The sequence below is a fragment of the Arvicanthis niloticus genome, chromosome 15 (genome assembly GCF_011762505.2).
Source record: "Arvicanthis niloticus isolate mArvNil1 chromosome 15, mArvNil1.pat.X, whole genome shotgun sequence".
NCBI lineage: Eukaryota > Metazoa > Chordata > Mammalia > Rodentia > Muridae > Arvicanthis > Arvicanthis niloticus.
Window position 1 is genome coordinate 27,984,993 of NC_047672.1, and position 26,675 is coordinate 28,011,667.

General features: G+C 41.3%; 1 protein-coding gene across 4 annotated transcripts in view; it reads right to left on the reverse strand.

Annotated features, from left to right (window-relative positions):
* Positions 1-2,989: 2,989 nt before the first annotated feature.
* Positions 2,990-26,675, reverse strand: part of Nup205 (nucleoporin 205) — a 68,393-nt gene continuing 44,707 nt past the window's right edge. For 2 of the 4 annotated variants that reach the window (XM_034519026.2, XM_076913546.1), the window contains exons 28-43: positions 26,391-26,582; positions 24,931-25,198; positions 24,739-24,837; positions 21,934-22,082; positions 20,634-20,825; positions 19,729-19,850; positions 18,441-18,579; positions 16,053-16,179; positions 13,912-13,988; positions 11,748-11,879; positions 11,448-11,568; positions 6,472-6,638; positions 5,700-5,823; positions 5,154-5,282; positions 4,454-4,512; positions 2,990-3,340 (exon numbers count right to left, since the gene is read on the reverse strand). In XM_034519026.2, the coding sequence (XP_034374917.1) occupies positions 3,188-3,340; positions 4,454-4,512; positions 5,154-5,282; positions 5,700-5,823; positions 6,472-6,638; positions 11,448-11,568; positions 11,748-11,879; positions 13,912-13,988; positions 16,053-16,179; positions 18,441-18,579; positions 19,729-19,850; positions 20,634-20,825; positions 21,934-22,082; positions 24,739-24,837; positions 24,931-25,198; positions 26,391-26,582 (2,250 nt within the window). In that variant the 3' untranslated portion in view covers positions 2,990-3,187. Of the gene's footprint in view, positions 3,341-3,906; positions 4,056-4,453; positions 4,588-5,153; positions 5,283-5,699; positions 5,824-6,471; positions 6,639-11,447; positions 11,569-11,747; positions 11,880-13,911; positions 13,989-16,052; positions 16,180-18,440; positions 18,580-19,728; positions 19,851-20,633; positions 20,826-21,933; positions 22,083-24,738; positions 24,838-24,930; positions 25,199-26,390; positions 26,583-26,675 lie in introns of all 4 variants that reach the window. The other 2 variants (XR_013104089.1, XR_013104090.1) reach the window with 2 other exon arrangements.

The window sequence follows — 26,675 nt, forward strand, 5'->3', positions numbered from 1 at the left end:
CTGGCCTCCTGGTCCTCTCCCAGCATCCCCCAGTTCCTTCCTGTTACAGAGTATGGCTGGCACATGAAGCCCTCTACTGTAAATTCACCAGCCCAGAGGCTGGGCTGCCTTTCCCCCTGAGGCTTAGATCCAGCCATTTGTTTCTTTTACCCAAACCTCTTGTCCCTTTGCCCTTAAGGCTCCTGTGCCTCATTCTGCCGCCTCTCCCCTCCTCTGTTCCCTCTCTCTATATATGGCCCAGCTCAGTCAAGGTCAAGTCCTCTGGGCTCCCAGACGTCCTTGCCTCTAGATCTGTCTCCCTTTTACCTATAACAAACTTTCTCCTCCACCATACCTAGACAAGCCCTCTATCAGAAGTTCCCTCCATTTCTGTGTTTCTCCATCCATCCGTGTCATTTCTTCTTTCCCTCTTCCTCCTCCCAGCTCCTCTGCTAAACTGACAAGAGCTGATTAGAGGAAAAAAAAATAGATAAAACATAAAGATCACATACACACACACACACACCAAGGACAAGGTCAATAGGTTTGACATACTAAAATGTATTTAAATTGAGAAAAATAACACAGTGGACTTTAATATCTACAGAGAAAGTGGGGTGGGCATTCTGAACTTATTGTACAATCACTTCTACCTATTTAAAAAAAAAAAACCAACACAATGTACTGGCTAGTTTCATATTAACATGATACCAACTAGAGTTATCAGAGAGAAGGGAGCCTCAATTGAGAAAATGCCTCCTCTAAGAAGATCCAGCTACAAGGCATTTTTTTTTTTTTAAATTATTGATCAATGAGGAAAGGCCCAGCCCATAGTGGGTGGAGTCAGTCCTGGGCTGAAGGTGCTGCGTTCTATAAGAAAGCAGGCTGAGCAAGCCAGGGGGAGCAAGCCAGTAAGCCACACTCCTCCATGGCCTCTGCAACCGCCTCCAGGTTCCTGCCCTGTTTGAGTTCCTGTCCTGCCTTCCTTAGATGATGAACAGTGATATGTAAGTGTAGGCAGAATAAATCCTTTCCTCCCCAACTTGCCTTTTGGTCATGGTGTTTCATGACAGCAATAAACTCTAACACACCCAACAAAGGAAAAAAAAGCCTTGGCAGAAAACACCTTTATGCACTGAGCGATCTTGCTGCTGTGTTCTTGGTGACAGACAACGGCTTGCTGGGAGGCAAATGCCAGTGGAGTGGCAGGCGAGAGGCTGACACTTTGGATCCAGTTACAAGTCTCCCTAAGACATGTGCCTTCTATCGGGATGTTTTCTAGCTAACAGCTGTTGTTTAGCTGGTGGGCAGCAAATTACTTTTAAAACGTAACAGTGGCCAAGTCTTTTAATGAAGATGCTTAAAAGCTGTAGAAATTTTGTTCAAAGATTTAAAAACAAAAACTATCAACCACAATAGCAGGGAATTAAGATGAATGCTCTGCTTCCACACAAGTCGGGCCTCAGCCCTCTCAGCAGCCTCTTATGAACGGGGCTGAAGCTGCTGCTAGAAGGAAAAACCAATAACGAACAGGCAGAGCAGTGACTACGTAATCATTAATGAGAATATAGGCAGATGAACTGTCACAATTCTTTTTTATTACTTTTAGTTTCTTACAGTCCAGTCATTACCCCCCTCCGGGTTCCATGCCTCCTCCCCACTGTCTCCAAGAGGATGTCCCCACCCCACCCCTGCAGGCCTCTCCACTCCCTGGGGCCTCAAGTCTCTAAAGGGTTAGGTGTGTCTTCTCTCACTGAGGCCAGACCAGGCAGTTCTCTGCTATGTATGTGGGGGTTGGGGCTGGGGAGGTGTGGTGCTCGTGCCAGCTAGTGTATGCTGCCTGGATGGTGGCTCTGTGTCTGAGAGATCTGATGTTCAGGATAGTTGAGACTGCTGGCCTTCCTATGGGGTAGCCCTCCTCCTCAGCCATTCCCTAATTCAACCATAGGGGTCCCTGACTTCAGTCCAATGGTTGGGTACAAGTATCTGCTTCTGTCTCAGTCAGGTGCTTGTTGGGCCTCTCTGAGGGCAGCCATGCTAGGCTCCTGTCTGTAAGCACACCATAGCATTAGTAATAAAGTCAGGCCATGAGGCCTCCCCTTGAGATGGATCCTAATTTGGGCCTGTAACTGAACCTCCTTTCCCTCAGTCTCTTCTTCATTTTTGTCCCTGCAGTTCTTTCAGACAGGAACAATTGTGGGTCAGAGTTTTGACTGTGGGATAGTAACCCCATCCCTCCACTTGATACCCTGTCTTTCTACTGGAGGTAGACTCTACATTCCCTCTCCCCACTGTAGGACATTTCATCTAAGGTCCCTCCCTTCGAGTCCTGAGAGTCTCTCACCTCCCAGGTCTCTAGTACATTCTAGAGGGTCTCCTCACCTACCTTATGAGATTGCATTTCCATTCATTCTGCCGGCCCTTGGGACTTCACTCCTGTCCCTGTCCCTGTCCCCTGCCTCCACCAGCTCCCACTCCTGCCAATCATGTTCCCCCTTTCCCCTCATCCTCTCTAAATCCTGCCCTCCCTCCCTCTACCTCCTGTGATTGCTTTCTTCTCCCTCCCAGGTGGGATTAAAGCATCCTCACTGGAGCCCTCAGCCTGTTAACCGTCTTGAGTACTATGGATTGTATCTTGGGTATTCTGTACTTTTTTGGCTAATACCCACTTATTAGTGAGTACATACCATTCATGTCTTTTTGGATCTGAGTTACCATACTCAGGATGATATTTTCAAAGAAACAAAGACAGATTGTATCATTTGAAATGCAGGAAAGGCTGCGGCTAATTCTAGGGGGACGGCTTGACTTTTGAGTCCTAAGTCTTCATGGCAGGAGCACGGCAGTAGTTCATCACGCACTCTATGCCAGAGCACCTGAGCATCACAAAGGTGTGAAGTGTGGATAATGTCTGAAAACTGCTGCTCAGGATCTATCCACGGGAAAAAACATAAGCACCAAAACATTTGTATGTGAAGAGTCTCAATAATTTCAAAAGTCTGACCCTACATTTTCTTATTTTTAAAAAGTGTTTTATTGTTCATTCACAAGTGAGGGTGAAATGAGGCAGAGGTTTACAGAAAAGATGTCCATATATAAAGAAAGAAATAGCAAAATATCTTTCGGTCATAATTTAGAAATAAAGTCATCTATAAAAAAGAGATGGTTTTCCTCAGTTCATCTCTTCTACAGAAGAGAAAGCACAGTCTCAGTTCCTTGATATCCTCAGCAGGCCACGAATACGTCTGATAAGAGCCTGTATGAAACTATAGCGGGATCGAACTTTGGAGTATAAGCCTTCGATGTCAAGAAGTTTCTTTTGCAGCGATTCTCCGAAAGCGCTGACAGCATCAGACTGAAGCTGGAGGTAGCATAGATAGCCCTTTGTTAGTGCATTGCTCCTCAGGTATTGCGTCCTATATCTCCAGATTCAGAACACTGTTACCCTATGATTTTTTTTTAAATCTTTTTAAAATTTAATTATTCACTTTACATCCCAATTGCCACCCCCACCAGTCCCTGCTCTCCTCTCAGTCCTACCCTTACAAACCCCTCCCCTACTTCCCCTCCCCTTGTGGACCACCCACCCTGGGACACCCAGTAATGCAGTCTTTCTTACATAAAGTAAGGTGATTTCAGAGTATCTGCCTAGCATGTGCAAGGCCTTGGGTTTGAAACCCAGTGCCACCACTACCCTTCACTTACCTTACTCACACATACACTGACAAAAGGCACTCGCTATGTAAAATACCATCAGATTTTTGTCATGGGGTACCAAATTCACTAAAAATTTACATTTCTACATCAGAATGTTTTCTCATTTTAATTCCTGTACAAATGTATATAAATTAAACATAGATCTTAAATAACAATTGTTGATGCTGATATACTAATATATATACAAAAAATAGCTCCTAAAGGTCATACCAGAAGTTGTTAAGGGGCTTGAAAGATGGCTCAGTGGTTGAGAGCATCTCTTCCAGAGGACCTGGGTTCAATTCCCAGCACCCACATGGCAGCTCACAACCATCTGTCAAACTTCAGATTCAGGAGAGCCTCATGCCCTTTTCTGAGTCCTGTGAGCAACAAGCACACAGTGGTGCACAGGAATACATGCAAGCAGAGCACATACATAAAATAAACGTCTTCATTTGTTAAGAATAAGTGTGGGCTAGAGATACTGTGCTGTAAGAACACAGAGAACCAGGGTTGAGTTCCTAGTATCCACATCAGGCAGCTCCCAGCTCCCTCTAACTCCAGTTCCAGGGGTCTGAAGCCCACTTCTGGCCTACCAGGGTGTCAGGCACACACATGGTATACATACATATACAAAGACACTTTCACATATATATAAAATAAAAATTCTTTAAGAAAAAGTGTCTTTAGGGAATGAAAAGAAACTCTTACTTTCTACTTTATCAACAACCAGTCTTTCTTCTTATAGAGAAAAGAATATACAATGATAGACCCTTACCTGGTCTATATCGTGTTGGTTCACTTGAGCCAGTCCACTTCTGAAGTCCAGATTGGGTTCTGAGGAAAAAGAATCTGGCCATCAGAGACACAGTGAAGCAGCTTTGCAAGTGCGTCTCCTGCACAGCAGAGGCACTGCACATAAAGAAGAGGTGGTGAGGGTTCGAGGCTGAGCCTGAGAAGCATGTCCCAGCCCAGAACGGGTCTCACACTCCTCTGGTAGTCTAAAGCATGTTCATCGTCTCAGAGCCCACCCCAACACAGAAACAATGGCCTGTGTCTATTCTTCTAGAAAATTAGCTGTGATATGACTCTACAGCTGAGGCAAACCTACTACAGGAGAGTGAAGGACAGCCCATGAACAGGCTCCAGAATCACTTCTCATTGGCAGAAAATAAGAAACAAAAGGCAGTTCTATTTACTGTTTAGCTCTCCAGCACTCATTTCACTGAGTAATCTGAGACACATAAAACTAAGGTCGCTTGGAGTAGTTTGTGGTGTCCATCCACGGTCCAGCTACTCAGGAGACTGGATCAATTACACCCAGAATTTTAGGACCTGTCTGGACAAAAAACCAAGACCTTCCTTGCTGAAAGAAAAATAAAGAAAAAGAAAACACAGCAACAGAAGGAAGGATCTGACTTTTCAGGGCCCTAAAATGCAAACACATTTCTGGCTCATCTGTTTTGAGAACAGCTCACCTTGTAGTCTTCTGCTTTTAAATAAAGTCCTAGAGGCAAACAATGAATCTTGGGAATCCATTGGAGTGCAATGTAACAAGTAGTACTCCAGATGGCGCCAAAGAATAAACAGGCAGGTCTCGATGATATCTGGGAGTTCAGATTAAAGAATGTCATCAAGTATTTTTTTTAGCAAACCAGATTCTGGGAAAGAGAAAAGGAAGAAGCTGTGCTTAACTATCTATCATGAACTAGCTTGCTCTAAGAGACAGGGATGAAGTTCCACTGAACATGTTTCAGAAAAAGCCACAAAGTGAGCTATGGGAAGTGAGGCCCACAGGCTGCTGTGCACTAGCCACTGGCCCAGACAGAAAGCATCTGGACATTGTATAGTGCACCTTGCTGCTCTACAAGGTGAGACTGAGATAACAACATGGAAACAAAAAAGACAGGCCACAGGACAATAATTATGTCCCTTCCTATATGGTTCTAGTTACATAATGTAAGAATTAAGTAAGTACAACACATCTTAGGGTCTGCACGCAGGCTGTAACCACAGAAGGATACAGGAACAGAGGGACAGCAGTTTGGCACGGTTGTTGATCAGCTTCACCAGACGACGTCTTGCTAAGACACACTTCTGCGCAGTAGAGATTTTATCAATGCCAGCAGGCATCACAGACTGGCATAACTAAGGAAAAGAAATACGTATAAACTGTAACAACTTAAAATGACCTACTATGAGCAGGCCATTACAGTAAGAACTGTGAAAATACTCAAATGCATTTATACTGCCTTGTACACAAGAGTTTTAGTCAAATACATGAGAGTCAAAGAAACAGTCAATTTCCACATGAATGTCTACCTGCTGCCTTTGCAAGTCTGTTCAACAGACACTTCCAACTTCCTAGTGGCCCACCAGCCCTTGGGGTCCTACTAATAAAAACAAAAACCCTTTCCAAGAGTAGGTGAAGAAGCTGGCGTGAATTAATTTAAGTGATCAAGACTAAAGCATGAAGATGCTGAAGACTCAGAGACAACTTCCCAAGTCCTACTGTGAAAACATCTGCAACAGCAAGCCCCGTTTCTCTGCAGCTTTTGAAGACATTCCTGGGAGCTCCTTTTCAGGGCAGCCACTCCTATTTTCTTGAAAAGAGCTACTGGGCTGTTTCTGAGCCAAGATTTCTGTGCTCACAAGGTACATGGCAAAGGAAACCACTGCAGATCACTTAGTAGCATGGAGTAGCTCATTGTTACTCCCAAGCCCAAGCCCAGCACCTGGACCCTTGTGGTGCAGCAGTGACTTTTCAAGCCCCACAGTTCATTACAAAGTTCATACCTCTTTTATCTCATCTGGGGGAAGTTGTTCTACATTCTGCAGCTTGTTGACGCTGCGGCGGTGACTGTCATAATAGCTAAAGAAATCACTGGCACTCTGTTTCAGCAGGTAGATAATAACGCCCAAGCCAGGCAGGCGCCAATACGGAACGACTGGAACCTGGGTATCTAATAGGTAAGAGAAAACAGTGCTGTATTTGAATGCATTTTTTATGGCTTTCATTTGTTTTACAAGTGGAGAACATGAATGAAGTCCTCCACTACCACACATTACACACTTGGGGAAATCACAGGAGTCAGCACACGTAGAGTGCGATAGATAAGCCTCACCCTGGGAAAACAACTCTTTATGAATTTTTAGCCATCTATAAAAATTAAAGATGCTCTGTAATTTAGGTCATGTAGACTATGATTAATAACAACCCAAGATTACATTTATATACTACTGTTGGAGCTGGAGAGATGGTCAACAACTGTCTTCTGTAACTCCAGTTCCAGAAGACCTGATGCCCTCTCCTGGCCTCCAAAGGCACTGCACACAAATGGTGCAGACACACAGGCAGGCAAAAACATCCTGTGCATGAGAGAAAAATCAATCTCAAGCCCATGGGAGCTCCCACAGACTGAACCACCAACCAAAGAGCATGCTTGGGCTGGTCCTAGGCCCCCTACACAGATGTAGCAGACAGGCAGCTTAGTCTTCATGTGGCTCCCCTAACAATTAAAGTAAGGGCTGCCTCTGATTCTGTTGCCTGCCTTTGGATCCTCCTTCCCTAGCTCGACTGCTTTGTTTGGCCTCAGTGGGAGAGGATACTCCTAGTCTGGCTGTGACTTGTGCCAGGGTGGGTTGGTACCCATGGAGGAACCTCCCCTTGAGAAGTAGAGGGGGAATGAGGGTGTGACTGGGAGGAGAGGTGGGAGGAGGCTGTGATCAGGATGTAAAGTGAAAAAATAAATAATTTAAGGAAGAAAAAAGATCAACCTAAAAAAAAATTAAACTCCTCTGTCAGTTCACAGAACAAGCGGCTAAGTGCAGCCGTAGTTACTGTGTAGATGCACAGCTGGAGTCTCTCAGGGTTAACAAGTATGGCCAGTGAACACCTTTATTAGTGAAGATTAGGAAAACTACACACCCACCCACATAAACTTTTAAAGATTTATTTTATATGTATGAGTGTTTTGCCTACATGTCTGTATTTGCACCAATATGTGTGTTGATGGTGTGAGCTGCCATGTTGGTGCTATGAACTAAAGCTGGGCCCTCTTCAGGAACAGCTAAGTGTTCTTATCTGCTGAGCCACCTCTCCAGTCCCACAAGCCATGGACACTGTTAGGAGTTCTTAACCAAAGTGAAACAACTCTCATTTCGGCCACTGGTTCCAGTTACATGTGGCTACTTCTAATCTTCATTGTTCTGGCTGCTGAACTGACAGCTGAAAGTCAGTTTCCCAAAGAAATGGTTGAAAACTTAACTAGATTTAATTTTACCCTGTCTCACTACGACAACTTCCTCTGGGAGCAAAACAAAGCAACATGCCTTTTACTTGGCTACCTTCCAGTGAGGGTGCAAAGAACAGTGGGTTTAGGAATAGCCTGGGCTACATAGGGAAACACTGTCAAAAAGAATATAAATGAGAAAGTCACTGCTGGGGGCTTTCAATCAAAAGTGGTCTCTGGACAGGGTTCCTAATCATTCTATACCCAAACTAATTAAGCTACCTGGGCCAGAAAGAGAATTTTCCCTTCATGTTGGTAAGGACAAAGATTAGGATTCTCCTTCCTTTCGGCAAACTGGAATGACTCCTTGGAAATCACCATATCTCATTAAGACTAAATCAGTATCCGACAGCTTTGTCTTTTGTGTGTTCCAGAGTGGCAATCTGAACCAACCCACAATCCTGACCTGCCATATGAATTTTTGAAGACACCAGAAGGTGAGTAGCCTACCTAGCACCTAAAAGTTTGTCATGTGACAGAAATTCAGAGCTGTGATACATAACCCACTTTGGACACTGTGTACAGCATGAACGGATTCAACATACAAAGTTAACTTACTGTGTGTTCACACTTCACCCAGTTAGCTTTCTGTCTGTCTTAGGGCTTTACTGCTGTGAACAGACACCATGACCAATGCAAGTCTTATAAAGGACAACATTTAATTGAGGCTGGCTTATAGGTTCAGTAGTTCAGTCCATTATCATCAAAGAGGGAGCATGGTATCACCCAAGCAGGCATGGTGCAGACAGAGCTTAGAGTTCTACATCTTTATCTCAAGGCTGCTAGTGGAAGACTTGTTTCCAGGCAGACAGGATGAGGGTCTTATAGCCCCCACACATAGTAACACACCTACTCCAACAGGGCCACACCTCCAAATAGTGCCACTCCCTGGGCCAAGCATATTCAACCATGACATTCCACTCCCTGGCCCCCATAGGCTTGTTCAAACATGTGAGTCTACGGGGACCATAACTAACCATAGCATAACACAAAATACATTTAGTCCAACTTCCAAAGTTCCCATAGTCTACAGCAGCCTCAACAATGTTAAAAGTCCAAAGTTCAAAGTCTCTTCTGAGATTCATCCAATCACTTAACTGTAATCCCCAAAGCAAGACAGGAAACTAGCTGGGCAAACTCCAAACTCTGCATCTCCATGACTGACATCAAAGCAGTCTTCAGATCTCTAACTCCTTTTTTTCTTTGTTGACTGTAAGAAACTTCCTTCTCCTGGGCTGGTTCCACACCGTTAGCAGCTTTCCTCAGCAGTTAGACCATGGCTCTGGCATCTTGAACATCTTGGGGTCTCTAAGCCAACTTCAGTGTTACAACTTTCAATGTCTAAAATCCACACATGATCTTCTGGGCTCCTCCAAAGGGCTGGCATCACTTCTCCAGCTCTGCCCTGTGTAGTACTCTAAGCTCAGGTTGATCCACTCCACTGCTGCTGCTGTTTTTGGTGATCATCCCATGGTACTGGCATCTCTAATGCACTGGGGTCTTCTGCTGCAAGTAGGCTTCACCAATAGCCTCTCAGAGGCTCTCTTCATGATGCCAAGCCTCAACTCCTTTGCATGGCTCCTTCAGTCCTGGGTCATCAACTACAACTGAAGCTGCACCTTCACCAATGGCCTTCCGTGGTCTCTTACAGTGCTGAGCCTCAGCTGTTCTTCATGACCCCTTCATGCCTTCAAAACCAGTACCACCTCAGTGACTCTTACACATTACCAAGTACAGCTGCTACAGGAGGTACAACCTTGGCTATCTCTGGAACACAGCTTCTTTGTGCTCTCAGAAAACACCAGAAGATTTCACCTCAGTGATGCTGGTCTCTTCTTAATCATCACTAATCTCTTAGCTCCAGCTAACCAGCATCCATTGTCCCAGTAATCTCTTCTATTCTGGACCCTAAATCCAGGGCTATGTGGTCAAAGCTGCTGAGTTCTGCTGCTTGCTGGGGCTGGAACACGGCCCCTTGTTCTAGTACATCATCACCAGCTTTCTCTTTTCCACCTCCTTCACTGCCAAACTTGACTATCCTGGAACTTGTTCCACAGACTGACTTTAAATTCAGAGATCTGCATGGCTCTGTCTCCTGGCCTTAAATGTGTGTACCACCATGCCTGGATCTAAGCCTTTCCTCACCTAGAACTTGCTTTGTCTCAGGCTGGCCTTGAAGTCAGAGATCTGCTTGGCTTTATCTCCTGAAATTAAATGTGTGTACCACCATGCCTGGATCTAAATTTAGCTGGGTAGACCTTGCCCCAAAGTACCAGTCCCTTAATCTGTTAATTCCTATATCATAGAATTCAGCTCTATTCTCCTTCCTGGTGCCCATTTAATAAACTAAGCATATATTTTATATTTTTCCTTTTTCAGCTTGCTAAGCTTGTTCAAAATGCTCTTCGTGAGACTTAACCAGAAAACAAAGGTTCTGCTGGGCTTTTCTGAGACTTCCTTTGTCAATGCAATTAATATAAATCTTTTTACCTTAGCCGCAGGTAGACTCTTCAAACAAGAGCAAAAAGCAGCCATGTTCTTCATCAAAATACCACAAAAAGAGTCTCTAGGCCACATACTGAATTTCTTCTCTACTGAAACCTCTTGGGCCAGGTCTGCACAGTTCAAATCACTCTCAGCAACAAAGTCTTCCACATTCTTACTAAGAGAGCCCATTAAGCCCCATTTAAAGCATTCCACCACTTTCCAAATCCAAAGTCAACAAATCCACATTCTTCCAAACAAAACAATGGTCACGCCTATCACAGCAATACCCCACTCCTGGTACCAATTTGTCTTAGTCAGGGTTTCTATTCCTGCACAAAACATCATGACCAAGAAGCAAGTTGGAGAGGAAAGGGTTTATTCAGCTTACACTTCCACACTGTTCATCACCAAAGGAAGTCTGGACTGGAACTCAAGCAGGTCAGGAAGCAGGAGCTGATGCAGAGGCCATGGAGGGATGTTGCTTACTGGCTTGCTTCCCCTGGCTTGCTCAGCTTACTTTCTTATAGAACCAAGGACTACCAGCCCAGGAATGGCACCACCCACAATGGGCCCTCTCCCCTTGATTAGTGAGAAAATGCCTTATAGCTGAATCTCATGGAGGCATTTCCTCAACTGAAGTTCCTTTCTCTGTGATAACTCCAACTTGTATCAAGGTGACACACAAAACTAGCCAGTGCACTCTCCAATCCTAGGGACTTCCTTTGAGGTCTCTGGTATTAGGTAAAACTATGTTCCCCCACATGAGGCTTTAGCCTCAAAACTCCTAAGACGTTCCTTACCTCTATGCTTCCTCTCATACACACATCTGACAACAGTGCCTCCCACACTTGCTTTAAAAAGTCATTTAAAATTTTCACATTAGTAACTCATCAAGAACAAACTGCATCTCACTGGAGCCAAGATGCAGAGCTGCATCTTACCCCTAACAATGCTGTGTCTCAGATGCAGGAAGCAAACAAGCCCCAGGCTCACCTTGCCGTGCTCCGTCTCTGTTAACCGTCTCTGAAAGGCTAGGGGTGAAGAGACACGCAGCACTCTGGAGGGAGTTCTGTAGCATGAATGACTGGCAATATTCCATTACATTGGCACAAATCTATAATGGAAGAAAAGGAGTAGCTAAAATGTTAGGCTAAAAATTCCCCAAAGTCACAGAAATCTAGACTACAGGAGAACAAAGCCTAAGTCAATTTGTGAAATTACACACAACTGCTATTTTTGTCAAATTTTCTAAAACCATAAAAACTTCAGGTATACCATTGTTACCCCTCTTACCTGCTGCATGGCCAGTTCAACTTCATCTTTCTTGCTCGTCCTATCTCCCTCCGCTGCATTATCACCTTGGAATTTAAACTGCCGCAGTCTGTCAGAGCCACCAAAGCGACTTAGTAGACCTAAGCACTGGCGCTAAGGAAAAATAAAAGACACGTTGTTCGCTTCAGGCTGACAGTGTTCGGCATTAGTGACCTTGTTTTTCTTGAGGGAAGAGGAAGAGGAAAATTCAGTAGGGAGTGGAATTATTCTTGAAAGCACCTGATATCTTCCTACTGAGACAACCAAGGTAAGCTTTACTAAGTTTCACCTGTTTGCAAAGAAGAGAAATACTAAATTTTTTCCACAAAGAATTCCTAATATAACTTAAATGTCTGTGAAGAAAATTTATGTTGTATATAAAAATATTAAATAATTCCTTATGAAACAGTTATAAAACAAAATACAAATTAATAAATAAATGAAAGTTTAATAAGAGGCAACTACAAGATATTCAGTAACAAATCCTGCTCTGTCTCCCAAAACTCAAACTTAAAAGGCTGTAACTCCTGTTTCCTGGAACTCCCTGAAAGGGTTGGACATTTATAGGCAGCCTTGGCAGATGACATGCAGATGTTAGGGCCCATGGGATGGCTCTGAGGAGCATAAACAGGTAAAGGCCAAGCTTGATATACGGATTTGGCCCCTGGGGCCTATATGTAGGAGAGAACAGACTCCCATAAGTTATTCTCTGACTTCCATGTGTACACAATGGAACATGTATGCACACATACATACACAATAAATAAGGTATTAATTTTTAAGATAATTAATATAAATATTGGTAGCCTAAAATCTAAGTACTTTCCCCAAGGTTTGCTGTTTTTACAGATAAAATAGACATGCACCCCAGAAGGCACCAAAAAGGTCTTTTTCTCCCTTTTGATGAATTTAAGTCCTGTAAAGTTATTTAATAATATAATGTCAAAAATTACCATGTGCATGTACGTGAACCTAACTAAACCAAATACATGAGTCGACACTCTTCATCATCTATGGAAGACAAGAACCTCAAACCCAATGCCTTGCATGTACCTGGAAAGTACTCCTCTACTGAGCCCTGACATTTTTTTTTGAAAACTTAGAAAAATAGTTTATAAAAAGGTAACAGGTTAAGAAAATTATTGTATTAAAACAATAGAATGTAAATTCTTATATCTAATTATTTAAAGCTAGTAACATGGGACAATGTTTAGGTCAAAGAAGGCTAGTAGGCTCTTCAGAAGCCTTTGATAAAATACTTAATTGATAAATTAATATGTTTAAAACATACTAAAAGAAGATGATACATATGAAAAATTTAAGGATAAACTAACAATAATATCTAAAAACCAATTTTAGAAAAGGCAAGGCACTTAATATGCAAAGGCAGGAAAGTGAACTGTTCAAGGCCAGACTAGCTACATGAGACCCTGCCTCAAAAACCCTAGAGAGAACAAGGGGACAACTGTCTGCGTAAAGACAACAAATGCTGTATAAAGAGCAACAGCAGCAGGCGGCGGGGCATGCCTATAGTTCCAGCACATCGGAAGCAGAGGAATGAAGACTGCTGCAAGTTCAAGGCCAGCCTAGCCAGGTTCATAAGGGGTGCACAGAAATGCTGTTCTCAAAAAACAAACGAACATGGGCTGGAGAGGTGGCTCAGAGGTTAAGAGCACTGACTGCTCTTCCAGAGGTCCTGAGTTCAATTCCCAGCAATCACATGGTGGCTCACAACCATCTGTAAAGGGATCTGATGCCTTCTTCTGGTGTGTCTGAAGACAGCTACAGTGTACTCACATATATAAAATAAATAAATTAAAAAAAAAAAAAAAGAACAAAAAACAAAAGTAAAATGGACAATTGTTTATGGCTTACTCATTAATAAGATTTACATAGAATAATGAACATTAAACATTAATATAAAAGCTCTGTGATACAGCTGTGTTGGAAATACTGTGGCAGAAGAGCAGAAATAAAGACATTAAATCTTCACCTGCAATGGGAAGTCAGAAGGTGATGCCAGGAAAATCAAGAAGTGGCAACAGCGCAGGTTATGAGTCATCAGAGAAGCGATGAAACAGCTGAAGGGGCTGTTCAAGTGGAGGTGCAGCCCCTTAAACTGCTACTTACAAACTAAGTCAGTTACCTGAAACCTTGCCATGTGTCCCTGGAGCTCCATTAAGGACCCTTCGTTTACATCGACATCAAGTTCATTTAACATACCTATAAAATGTACAGTATGTGTAAATGTAGTTTCAGGCTAAAATGAAAACACATAAACTAGAGAATGTTTCTGGCATTTTCTATTCTTTATATGCATGGGCAGACGCCTGCCATGAAAGTTTTGAGAAACAGGATCTTCTAAAGACTGTTAAGTATCTTTTATGTCAGCAACACTAGCTCAAGGGTATTCATACACAACCTAAATCTCCGTAGGTACCTTCAAAAGTATTTTTTAAAGTTTAAGAAAGGGGCTAGAGAAACGGCTTAGCAGATAAGAACACTGGCTGCTCTTCCAGAGGATCAGGGTTCATATCCCAACAACCACATGGTGGTTTACAATCACCTGTAACTCTAGTCTTGGGGAATCTAACCCCTTGATCTGGCCTTCTTGGGCACCAGGCATGCAAGGGGTACACAGACATCCATGCAGGCAAAACATCTATATACATAAGATAAACCTACAAAGTTTAAGAAAACTTTTTATTTACAACCAAAAAAGTTAAAACTTCCTAAAATCAGACATTAAGCATTTCATAATAAGTAATGATAGCTTAGACTCATAAAATGAATGAAATTTAACCCTTCTACCCCTAACAAAGAGGATGAAGCAGAAGAGGAGGAGGAGGAAGAGGAAGAAAAGGAAGAGGAGCTAATTTTTATGCCATAAGTACTGAGGAGCAGAGATGACAGCGAGAAAGGCAGTAAGTAAGCTGTAAGACTAAGCACCATGACTAAGCTCACGACTCATCTACCCCACCAGAAACAGCATGAGGAAAGGACCCTTGCAGACCTAATCCATGAGAACCATACTGAGGAGTTAAGGCTTAGGAAAAACCAGGGGGAAGGATTGCACTGCACTATGTGACATAGGAGAGGCAAGAAGGGTGGAATGTTTTAGTCACTCTATGGGGCCTGGACTAATTTGGAAATCTTGACATTCCATGGGCTGAGAAGAAAGATACTCCCCTCCCCCCAAGCCTCCTTGGAAGCAACAAGGGTCCAAGTTCTCTGACAGGAATTGCACCGAACTTTTATCAACTCTTCAACCAGAGGGCTCAGATGCAGAAAACCAGGGTTGCCTCGTAGAAACAGAGGTAATGTAGATAAGGCTACAGGATCAGAAGCCACATTCTGTGACCTGTGACCATTGTGTGCTTCAGTTCCCTCACCTGTAAATGTGAACTCTAACAGCTGACCTCATGATGCTGGGGGAGGGGGAACAGTGCCCGGCACATGAACATGCATTACCACTGGCACTGCACGTGCTGAGAAGAAAGTCAGTCGGTAGTCTGTGCTATCGTTTATCATCAGTGGCAGCCTTAAACATGAGGGAACCCAGGGAATACACATTTTCTCTTAGAGAAGAGACCTGCAGTGCAAATTTAAAATGCCAAAAGATAAACCAAAAGACAACTGATGAGGGCCAGGGAGGAAGGAAGACCTGCAGACTAAGCAGGAATATTACAAAATGACTTGCAGGTGGAGCAGGAATTACAAAAGGACTTGTTGCCTCCACTCTCACATCTGGGTGCTGACTTATTTTATACACAGTATAAAAATTAAACTGAAGGAAAAAAGGTGGAAAAAGTTCATTATTTCTTAAGCATTTCTCTTAATCATAGTATCCTTTTAAGAACGAGTATTTTTTTTTTTTTTTTTTGCATTCTCAGAGTTATTTCTAGAGTCCAGTAATTCCTCTTATTTTTTTCTTCAGGAAGCTTTTAATCTATTAAACTCATGTAAGATTCTTCTGCACCAGCATGCTGAAAGGTAACAGTCTCATACATCCCCTTGACGTGCTGCTACCCCAATACACACAGTGCAATGCTTGAAAAGGTAGTTACCAGATACAGCTTAGGAGATTCTCATGCTTGTTAATTATCTCCCTGGACTTTAATTCTTGGACTATACGGTTCATATTAATAAAAAACATTATTTAAATAAAGGCAGCTGAATGTCACCAGTACCAATTTCACATGCTAACTGTGAAGTAATAAAAATCTCACTCTACTGAGCCAGTGTCAGTTCATAAAGAATTAATTGCATTCAACACAATCGACTCACCAGGAAGCGCTGCTTTACTTATGATTCCTGTCAGCAGAGCTAATTCCTGCAAAGAGCCAGCGCTAACATCCTGACAGCGCAGAATTGCTTGGATGGTATCAGAATGTGAAACGAGAAACTGCAGCACCTGAACAGTCCAAGAGACGGAGGGAGAAGAGAGGAACTTGCATTATACATGTATAATTAATTCATCTTTTTAGTAAATAACTGCATGCAATGAAAAAGAGGAGAAGGGGCAGCTTTCTGAACATGCAGCTCATATCCTCTCAAAGCAGAAGTGTAACCCCACGTCAGCACAGAGCTAACCTACTTCAAAGTCTGCTTATGAAAACAGCAGAGTTGTGCTGTAGGACACCATGCCTGGGAAACTCTGTGGGAACACACCTAGGTTACTTCTTTTACTATTTACTTAAGAAGAATCATGAGAATTTCCTATGAACGGGTATAATGATACCCGTCTGACTTGGGGGCAAAGTTCAATCACATAAAAGCTCTAGTATGGTAAGAACAACAGAGACAGACATTCTTCCCTCCAAACATCTTTCTGCCTTTGGTGTTCTACGAAGCACCACCAGGGGCGCTCCTCAGCACCCTCATGAAGGAACGTCCCTACTAGGCTTACAGCACACAGGCTAAGGCAAACAAGAATCACACAGACTGCTAGGGAACTTCACTCTATTTCTGTGAAGTATTTTCATTAGCATGTATTAAATATACATAATAATGGATCTTATTATGACACTGCACATATATGCTGATTTTATTTTTAGTACAGGTCCCCATTTATCATTTATCATCACTAGCTATGAAACCTTTTACCTCTCTTTTGGTGTTGTGTTGGGATCGAACCCATGCTAAAGAAAGTACTCTGCTGCTAAGCCCAAGTCTCAGCCCAATTCTCTTTTAAAGAAACTCTTCCAGTAAATCTAACACAGCAAACAGAAACTGATGACAGCTAACCAATGCATAAACGTGATAGAGTGCTTGTATAGCATTCCTGAGGCACTAAATTCCATTCCCAGCACTGGTGGGGTAGTGGAGGTGTAGGAGTGTGTGTGTGCATGTGCGTGTGTGCGCGTGCGTGTGTGTTTGTGCGCGCGTGCGCACGCATAAAAGTAGGGTGGGGAGGACACTTAATTTAGTAAAGAAGACGAAGTTCCTGTGTTTAAAGCCATTCTGAGTATAAAAGAGGGTGTCCCTTAGGCTACTGCAGTGTAAATAAGGCACTACTTTAGAAACCACAGCTTTGCAGTTCAAAGTCATGTAGGAAAAACAGACAAAATAATCAGAAACCCAAATGTCTTAGGACATAGTTCCTGAGAATCACAATGGAATAAAATACTACAGGCTCATGATGGAATGAAAACAAATAATCTCTCATGCTTAAAGAAAACATTTTTGATAGAATATTCACTATTTAAATTATCTCATGCTCTTAAAAAAAATCACATACAAATATGGTACAAAAATTTTTGGAAGCAAGGTCTCATATGGTTCAAGGAAGGTCTTAAACTAATCACATAGCCATGGCAGACACTGATCTCTTGGTCCTCCTCCCTCTACCTCCTCCGTACTTTGGATGACAGGAATGTTTAGCCATGCCTAATTTTAGGGGTATTTTTATTTTTTGAGACAGAGACTAGGCTGACCTCTGACTTATCCTGTAGCCTCAGGCTCCCTAGTACTTGGAATTACAAGTATTCACCACTATACTAGGCTCATCTTTTGTATTTTCTAAAGGCCTTGTGTTGGTTCAAATGAGAATGGTCCCCATAAGCTTGTTTGTTTGAATACTTGATCCCCAGTTAGTGGAACTGTTTGGAAAGGATTAAGAGGTGTGGCCTTGTTGGAGAAGGTGTGTCAGTGGGGATGGGCTTGAAGGCTTGAAAAGACTCACACCATTCCCAGTGTGCGCTCTCTGCCTCCTATAAGATGTGAGCTCTCAGTTATTCCTGTTGCCATGCCTTTGCTCTGCTATCATGAACTCTAACTCCTGAAAATGCAAGCCCAATTAAATGCTTTGTTTTTTAAGTTGCCTTGACCTTGGTCATGGTGTTTGTCATAGCAATAGAAAAGTAACTAAGACAGGCCTACTGTAATCTCTCTAAATCCCTGGCTAAAATGTCTTAAATGTCAGTTTATTCCTATCAGAGTAATGGCTAACTTTTCTACAAGAACAAATTTCAATCTCTTGCTTTCTATTTCAGGATTCTATTAAGTAGCTACAATGTTCCATTCACAGGGGAGTACAAAACTAGTCAGGACAGTCCACAGTGCAAGGAGCTGTGCTCTATATACACAGACATGATTTCACTTGAGCTTCTATCTATAGCGTCTCTGTAAATGTGGGTCTGCATTGGTGACATCTGTACAAAGCATCCCTCTTACCTGCCCTGCTGCCTGCAAGTGCTGGGACATACTGGATGTGAGGATGACCTGGCATAGCTGGAGAGCTGGAAGGAGAATCTGCCGATATCGGTCCACAGGCGTTGGGATGAATATTGGTGGGTCTCTCATGCCAAACATGCTTGATTCATTTCAAACAACCAAGGGGAGAGCAACACTGTATTTAAATATGGTCTTAACAATTCATTACCACTTACATGTTAAACAGTAAATACTTGTATTTTCATTTTTAGACAAAAGAAAATGGGTGCTTGACTCTCTTTACATACAGAGAAAATAGTAACTTTCATGTCTATTGTAACTTGTAACAAAACAATTCCTTCCCTTCTCATGAGGCAACACAGTTCTGTGTTAAGCCTAAAAAGCTCATATATCACTTTGGTAATGAAGTTTAAACAGTGACTAGATCCATCTTAAGTATTTTTACTGCTAGGAAGATATGCTGCCTGCCTAACAAGGCCATCCTGTAGACTGAGAGGAAAATAGTAAGGCCCCATAGGAAGACTCCTGATAGACTGATTTCTTCTTGCAAACCTGACAACCCAGACTCAATCTGGATCTCACACTCGAAGGAAAGAAGCAACTCCCAAAAATTGTTCTCTGACCTATACACATTCTGCAGTGCCTGTAAGCTGCACACTCCAAATAAATAAAATTAAATTTAAAAAACTAAACTGAATGTTCCATATCCAAACTGAACTGACATATGCTGAAAAACTTTAAACTTGAAACTAATTTCATTTGAAGCTTTCAAATTAGTAAGCAGTGTGTAAAACCCTAAACCCAGAAGAAAAAAATAACTCTAAAATTCTATTTGTAACAGAAATATGTAACAAATTAGTCCTTTGTTCGTCTCCTTAACTTTGTTATGCGACCCAGACTAGCCTTGAACTCACATCCTCTTGCCTCAGTCTCTCAAATGCTAGGCTTACAAGTAGGAATTCACTATCACACCTGCCAACAAGGTTTAACTATATATACTGTTATATTTTAAAAGACCCCTAATTAAAACAAGCATCTATGGAACTCATAAAATAGTAAGGCTAGTAAGACTAACAGAATCCTCACCCATTTCTCATACTGAGCTACTCTTCTGAAATGGAAATTAGGACTCACCCACTTTGACCCTCTAGGCAACTTCCACTGGTTAGTAAATGACAGGGGCAAGCAATACAACCCATCCACTGGAAAAATAATCTTTGGGATTTTCATTACCCCTTACCAATCTTTTGCTAGGAGCTTAAGCAAACTGGTTCATAGGGACACTTACCCATGAGAGTCCATTTCTGGGCGCATATCATAGACTTGGCACTGGGCCAGCCTCACAATCACCCCTGATCTTAGGAGTTCTAATGAACCTTGCTGTATCTTAGCCACTCTTGTGAGAAATGCCTACAAAGTTACAAAACAGAAAGTATAGGTGGTGAAATCATGTCCAAGGGCCTCATAAGGAAACATGACACTCTTAGTTCATTCCTCATTAATCACTAGTGAGGGAAAATCCTGAGCTAGCTACAAGGACAGTGTACCTCCTTTCTCATAAAATTTTTATGAGAACTCTGGAGGGGGGGGCAGGGGCGGGGGCAGAGTGCAATGTGCCTGAATATTGTACATTATTATTACTGTGAATTATTCAATTTAAATATAGTTTATGTCAACAGGTCAGGTGGGTTTGCTGTGCTCATTTCTAGTGTGTCTAGCATCATGCTTGGTGTATATTAGGTATTTAGTAAATATGTATGAATAAATGGATGAAGAGTCTAAGACTTCCACTAGTGTGACATAATGTAAGAAATTTAACATGGAGCGACTACAGCAGTTCTGAAGGGAAGGAAATGACAAAGTAAACAGTGTTTCAGGCACTGCTCTCTTCCCATGAACCCTGGTGTCATGCCACCTCAGTTGCATGCTCAGGGAGCAAGCTGGCAGCAGGATGCTGCCCTCTAACCTTCTCGGGATCGTCGCAGCCCATCCTCACACTAAAAGATGCACTGCTAGCACAAATTCCCCAAATGTAAAACTTTTATAATGTTCTATGATGGCAGCTTATAGAACAGAAATATTCAGGGAGCACCAGTGGCCTGGCTAGCAGTAAGCACAGCTGCTTTCCAATGCACATCTGCGGGACCAAAGCAGGCCCACTGACCATGCAGCCCAGCATCCGTACACCCTTACCATTTTGGACTCATAGGTATAAAGGGCTTTTAAGAGAGGAGGCTGTGGAGTCAGCAAGCTCTGCAGAGTACGGTCATCTTCCACCAGGCTGTCCACAAGGACCTTCAAATAGCCACTGTTAGAAAGGTACAAGAGCCACTGCTGCTGCTTGTCCACAGACACAATCCGATCGAGGAGAGCCAGGGCCAGCATCTACAGGAAGAAAGAATCAGAGTCAAAGCTTTAACATATGGATGGCTACCAAAACCGCCGACAGCCATGGCCTTGACTTGGAGTACTTACAACTTTCTTATAAGAATGGATATAATACAATTTCACTGTGTTAAGGAGTTGGAAATTGTATATACCTAGAATCTCAATTTCTTGATATAAAGAAGATCTTCAGTGTCAAGTTTTAATTCTGAAACAAAATCTACATTAAAATGAATAGCATTTATATTTTAGACAAACTCAGACACTACTTGTTAGAGAAAAGAAAATTAATTTTTTTGAAAATGTACATGTGGATGCCTGTATGAGATTATACGCACCACAAAGGTTAGAAAAGATATGGCATTCCCTGGAAATAGAGTTACAGACACTGCGAGCTGCCCAGTGTCTGTGCTGGGAGCTGAACCTAGGTCCACTCCAAGAACAATAAGCACTCTAAACTGCTGAGCCAACTCTACAACTTCTATATTTTCTTTTAACTATTACTTATAATTCTAAATTTTTATGTTATTTAAAGGAAGCTTAGAAAAGTATTTAAAAATATATGTAATCTAATAAACATAGTTAAAGCCATTTTGATCTATTTTGTCCCAGGGTTTTGTTCTATGTATAAAAGTACTTTAAAAATTTAAGCATAATGAAGAGACTGCTTTCTAGTTTGCATTTTATCTTATTTCTTAATTTTCCCCATGACCGTTACATAACAGTATGACAGGACCTTCCACGGGCATCCTCCTCCTCCTCCTCGCTGTGTCAGCCACAATGCTTTACTGAAGACAAAGTGCAAATCCCCTCCATAAAACACCAAACAGAGGAGAACATATTCAGAAAAAGAGGAATTGTCCACCAGTGGAAAGACCAGACATCTACTAAACAGGACTTCTATTGTTTCTACCCATGTTGTCCTTCCTACAAACCTCAGATTTTGCAAAGGTAATATTAAGGAGAAATTCTAAGTTAAGATCACACACACACACAGTAACAAAACAGAAGCTACAAATCATAGCAGATATATTTTGAAAGCTCATTCAGTATATACTTTCATAAATATACAATATTCAGTAGCAGTTCTACACAACTGATACTTTACCCTTCCAATCTCATGGCCATCGCAAGCATCTCGACAGACCACTTCCATGAGGGCAGCACCGTAACTCTCAATAATAGCCATGTTTTCTCGTTGTAATTTACTAAACACATCTTCAGGGGTAGTCAGCCGTTCCCACATAGTTTTCTTAGCTATAAGGATTAAAACAGAAAAGCTCAGTAAAATGTAGTTTAGCAACTAATTATATCTCCTATCCAACAACAACAGAACTCCATTACTGTATGTACACATCTGGTACTGTATGTACCACATCAATGAGTCCAGACAATGAATTTTAAGAGCATGTGTCACACATGTACACTAATAACACAATGTGGCTCTTTCAGAATTTAAAATTAATCATGAACTCTAAGAGAACTGATTACTTGTATTTATCCTGCTAATCAATTTGTTCTTATATTTTATTGCCATCTTTGAAACATTGGCTAAGAAGAAAAAGATCCAATATAGACAGAAATCTCTCTCAAAACAAACAAAAAATTTAGAAAGTTTTAATCTTTAGGGTTTTTTAATTGGAACTGTATCACTTATAAGGTAATTTAAATATATATTATGTGTACATACATTTCACTAAGTCACACAGATCTTACAAAAATTTTCATAATCAAATAAAGCAAGTTTTTAATTTAAAGCAATTTCATGATTTTCCTCTCTAATACTGTAGTAACTTCTGAACTACCAACCTATATTTTTTGTCATTTTGGTTTCTTTGTTTGTTTGTTTGTTTGTTTGTTTGTGTTGCTTTTTCATGACAGGGTTTCTGTGTATGACAGCCTAAATGTCCTGGAACTCACTCTGTAGACAAGTCTAGTCTCCCACTCAAAGAGATCTTCCTGCCTCAGTCTCCAGAGTGCTGAGAATAAAGGCCTGTGCAACCATGCCCAGCACTAAACTACCATAGTGAACCAGGCACATAACACAACACAAGGTCCCAAGTTTGCAACTAACCTGGGATATACAGATACTCAATCTTCATAGAAATAAGCTGTCATCTTGGTGACTATTCTAAGTGTGTTGTAGACCTTTACCAAATGGTTAAATAATGTTTTCCACTTTGACTAAAAGAATATGAAAAATATTTTTAAGAGAAAAAATATGGATGTTGTTGGGAGTGAATAGTCCCAATTATCATCTTTAAAAAAAAGGTTGATTGCTCTAAAAGCTTCTTTAAACTATTTATTTTTCTTGACATTAAAAATATCCACACACAGGGGCTGTACAGATGGCTTGGTGGTTAAGAACATGGGCTGCTCTTACAGAGGATCTGGGTTGATTCCTAACATTGACATGGCAGCTCACAACCACATATAACTCCACTTCCAAGGGACCTGATGCTTTCTTCTGAGCAGAGACACACTGTGCACAGAAATGCATAAACCCCAGACAAGTAAAGAAAGTATATATACGCATACATCAAGTACCCTATACTATCAAGCACTGTTGTGCTGTTGCTATCTTCTGAAGTACTAGGCATAAGTGACAGCTACCACACGATAGTATGAGAGAAACCACACTTCAAACACAAACATTCATAAAGAAGAGAGTACAGTGAGAGCCTATCATTAGACAAGGCCACTGACAAGTTCTCAACATAGTTTACTTCAAATACTAATTACTAAAAATAGAGGCAAAATAGTTTTAATATAAAAAAATTAATAATAAAAACATTCATTATAAAGGTAACTTAAACATATAGTTTGGTTAAGAAGAAGCACATACAATATAGACAAGATTAAAATTAATAATAAAACCATATTCATTATAAAGGTAACTTAAACATATAGTTTGGCTAAGAAGGATCACATATAATATAGACAAAAATCTTCCTCAAAAAAAAAAAAAAATAGCAAGTTCCATGTGAATTTTCTAAGTTCTCCATAAATACACCCAATAAAGCTATAGTAATTTTGTTTGAAACTATTTTATGTTTAGTCCTGCAGAGTAGAATTTCAAACATGTGTCACTCAGCTCAGTATTTTAAATATCTTCCTTTTCAATTCATACTTGTTTATGTACATATGTGAGTAGGTGACCATGACAAACTTGGATCCCCACAGAGGAAGTTATGGGCTTAGAGACACTATGTGAGTGCTGGAATCTGAACTCCCATCCTCTGTAAAAACAGCAAGTGCTCTTAACTGCTGAGCCATGTCTCTAGCTGTGCCTTCCTTTAAATGAAAAAGTTCTACCTTGACTTTATCCAAAACAATCTTCACACAATGTGTGTGCGCGTGCGTGTGTGAATGAGACAGGTGAGCATTTATACTGGTAAGAAAATTTTAGATGGCCATTCTAAAATAATCTGTTAAAATAAAACTGCATACTGCTTCCCATGAGAACTCTATCACAAATCTTCTTGAAAAGTAGACATATGAGGATTTTGAAGCAATATTTGTTGATAGTAAAATATTAGAATTTTTAAGCCTATGAATAAAAAAATTGTTTAAATGTTATAGCCTATAGAATAATAGCCATTTTATAAGACCCAGTAGATATGCACTGTGGTTCAAGGAGGAAAGAGACATTGTGCAACCCTACAAACAGTACACTGCAGTTCAAGTCTATAAAACTAAAATACCACTTGAATGTTATGTGCTTACAATGTCTATGTACTATTCTCAAAACTCTCAAAAATTAAACATGTGTCCTCCACTTTATAGCAATCTAATGGTTATGTCAAGACTTACTAACTGCAGTTGTGCTGAGTCAAAAGATGGAGAAGTAACTTAGATTTTTGAAGTTACCATCTTTAAAAAGAGAAAACAGTAAATATCAATTTAACTTTACCAGCTTCTAATGTGTCTGGCTCATCTGGTCTCTGAGCAATCTGCAAGTAATAAAGCAGAGAGCCATACAGGTGAGTCCTTACACGCTGGAAGCCACCACCTAGGAGACAAAGACATGCATGCAGTCAAGTGAAAACTTTTCATTCAAAGTCAGAACAAAGTCGTAATGCTTAGAAAAAGTAGATGGAAAAACCTGTCTTCAAAATAAAGTCTAAGAGTTTCTTCAGAATGATGTGAAGCGAAGAATCCCCAATAGAAGCAAAGCCCACTGGCCGGCTGTCTGGTGCAGGAGGTGAGGCAAAAGAACTATCAAGCATGAATGCATAATGGGTCTCTCCAGGTCCTGAGACCAATGGCTGCTTCTGTTCCGTACGCACAGCCTGGCTTAGGTGAGCGGTCAGGGTGAACACAGCGCCGGCAACCACTGGCATTAGCTCCTGTGCGGCTTCATCATCCAGCACCTTAAAGTACAAAGGGGAACCAGTGAGACCAGCTTCCACCAGAACTCAGTAAGCCTCATACATAAAGCTTTACAACTACCTTAAGAATATAAGAATATAAGAACTGGGGGGCGGTGGTGGCACATGTCTTTGATCCCATCACCTGGGAGGCAGGGGCAGGAGGGTGTCTTCAAGACAGAGGCCAGCCTGATCTACAGAGTGAGCTCCAGGACAGCCAGGGATACACATAAAGAAACTCTATGTCAAATCCTACCCCACCCCCTCAAAAAAAATCTAAGAAGTAATCAAGCACTTGGGAGGCCCAGGAAGGCAGATCACTGTGAGCTTAAGACACATCTGGTCTATAGACTCAATTCTGGAACAGTCAAAGCTATACCATGAAACCCTGTCTCAAAAACAAACAAAATAAAACAAATAAATGTAAAAACTATTCAAAGGGGAAAATGATAAACAAGCATTACTTAATTAATTCTTAGCAAAGTTCCAGGTAGACAGTTTTTACTTTGAAATACACATCCATGGTATTCCATGAAAGCTTAATTTTTTGTACCACTAGGATCATATTCAGTAGTTCTAAGTAAGATCTGCCTACATGTATGTGGTGGTTTGAATAAGCTTGGTTCATGGGAAATAGCACTATCAGGAGGTGTAGCCTTGTTGGAGGAAGTATGTCACTGTAAAGGTGGGCTTTGAGGTCCTGTGCTCAGCCTCCACACTGTATGGAAGAGATCCTCCTCCTAGCTGCCCATGATAGTCTCCTTCTGGATTCCCTTGAATGAAGATGTAAAACTCTCAGCTCCTCCAATACCATGCCTGCCATGCTTCCCTCCAAGATAATGGACTGAACCTCAGAACCCGTAAGACAGCCCCAACTAAATGTTGTCCTTTATGAGAGTTGTCTAGGTCATGGTTATTTCTTCACAGCAATGGAAACCCTAACTAAGACAGTCTATTTTTACAAAGCTTCCTGGGTAATTCTCAAACATTCTAGCTCATAGCTCCTCCTGTACATAATAAATCTTTCTCAAGAAAAGTTTTCTCATCAGTATTATAAACTCTATTTTCCTTCTAATGGAAAATGGAAAAAAAACAATTAGAGTAGCATATTTGCTTAAAGGCAATTGTATATACCTTTACCATATACTCAGACATAAAAGTCTCTAGCAATAAAGAAACTTAAGAACTAAATCACCTTGTCATGCACATCTTGTAAAAGGTCACGAATAATCAGCTGTCGATCTTCTGCCTGGATGAGCTCCTGAGGACAAGCTGTCAGTATAATTTCTACCAGCTGCCTCCAGGATTCTAGTGCATGCCGCTTTGCATGAAGACACTGCAGCAGCTTGTTTCTTCCTACAACATACTGAAGAATAGTGCTGATTTCCTAAAGCCATAAATATTGAAACAGGTTAACATTCAGAGAAATAGTACATGTTTTAAACAATTTCCTATTTTTAATACGTCTACTTATCCAGAA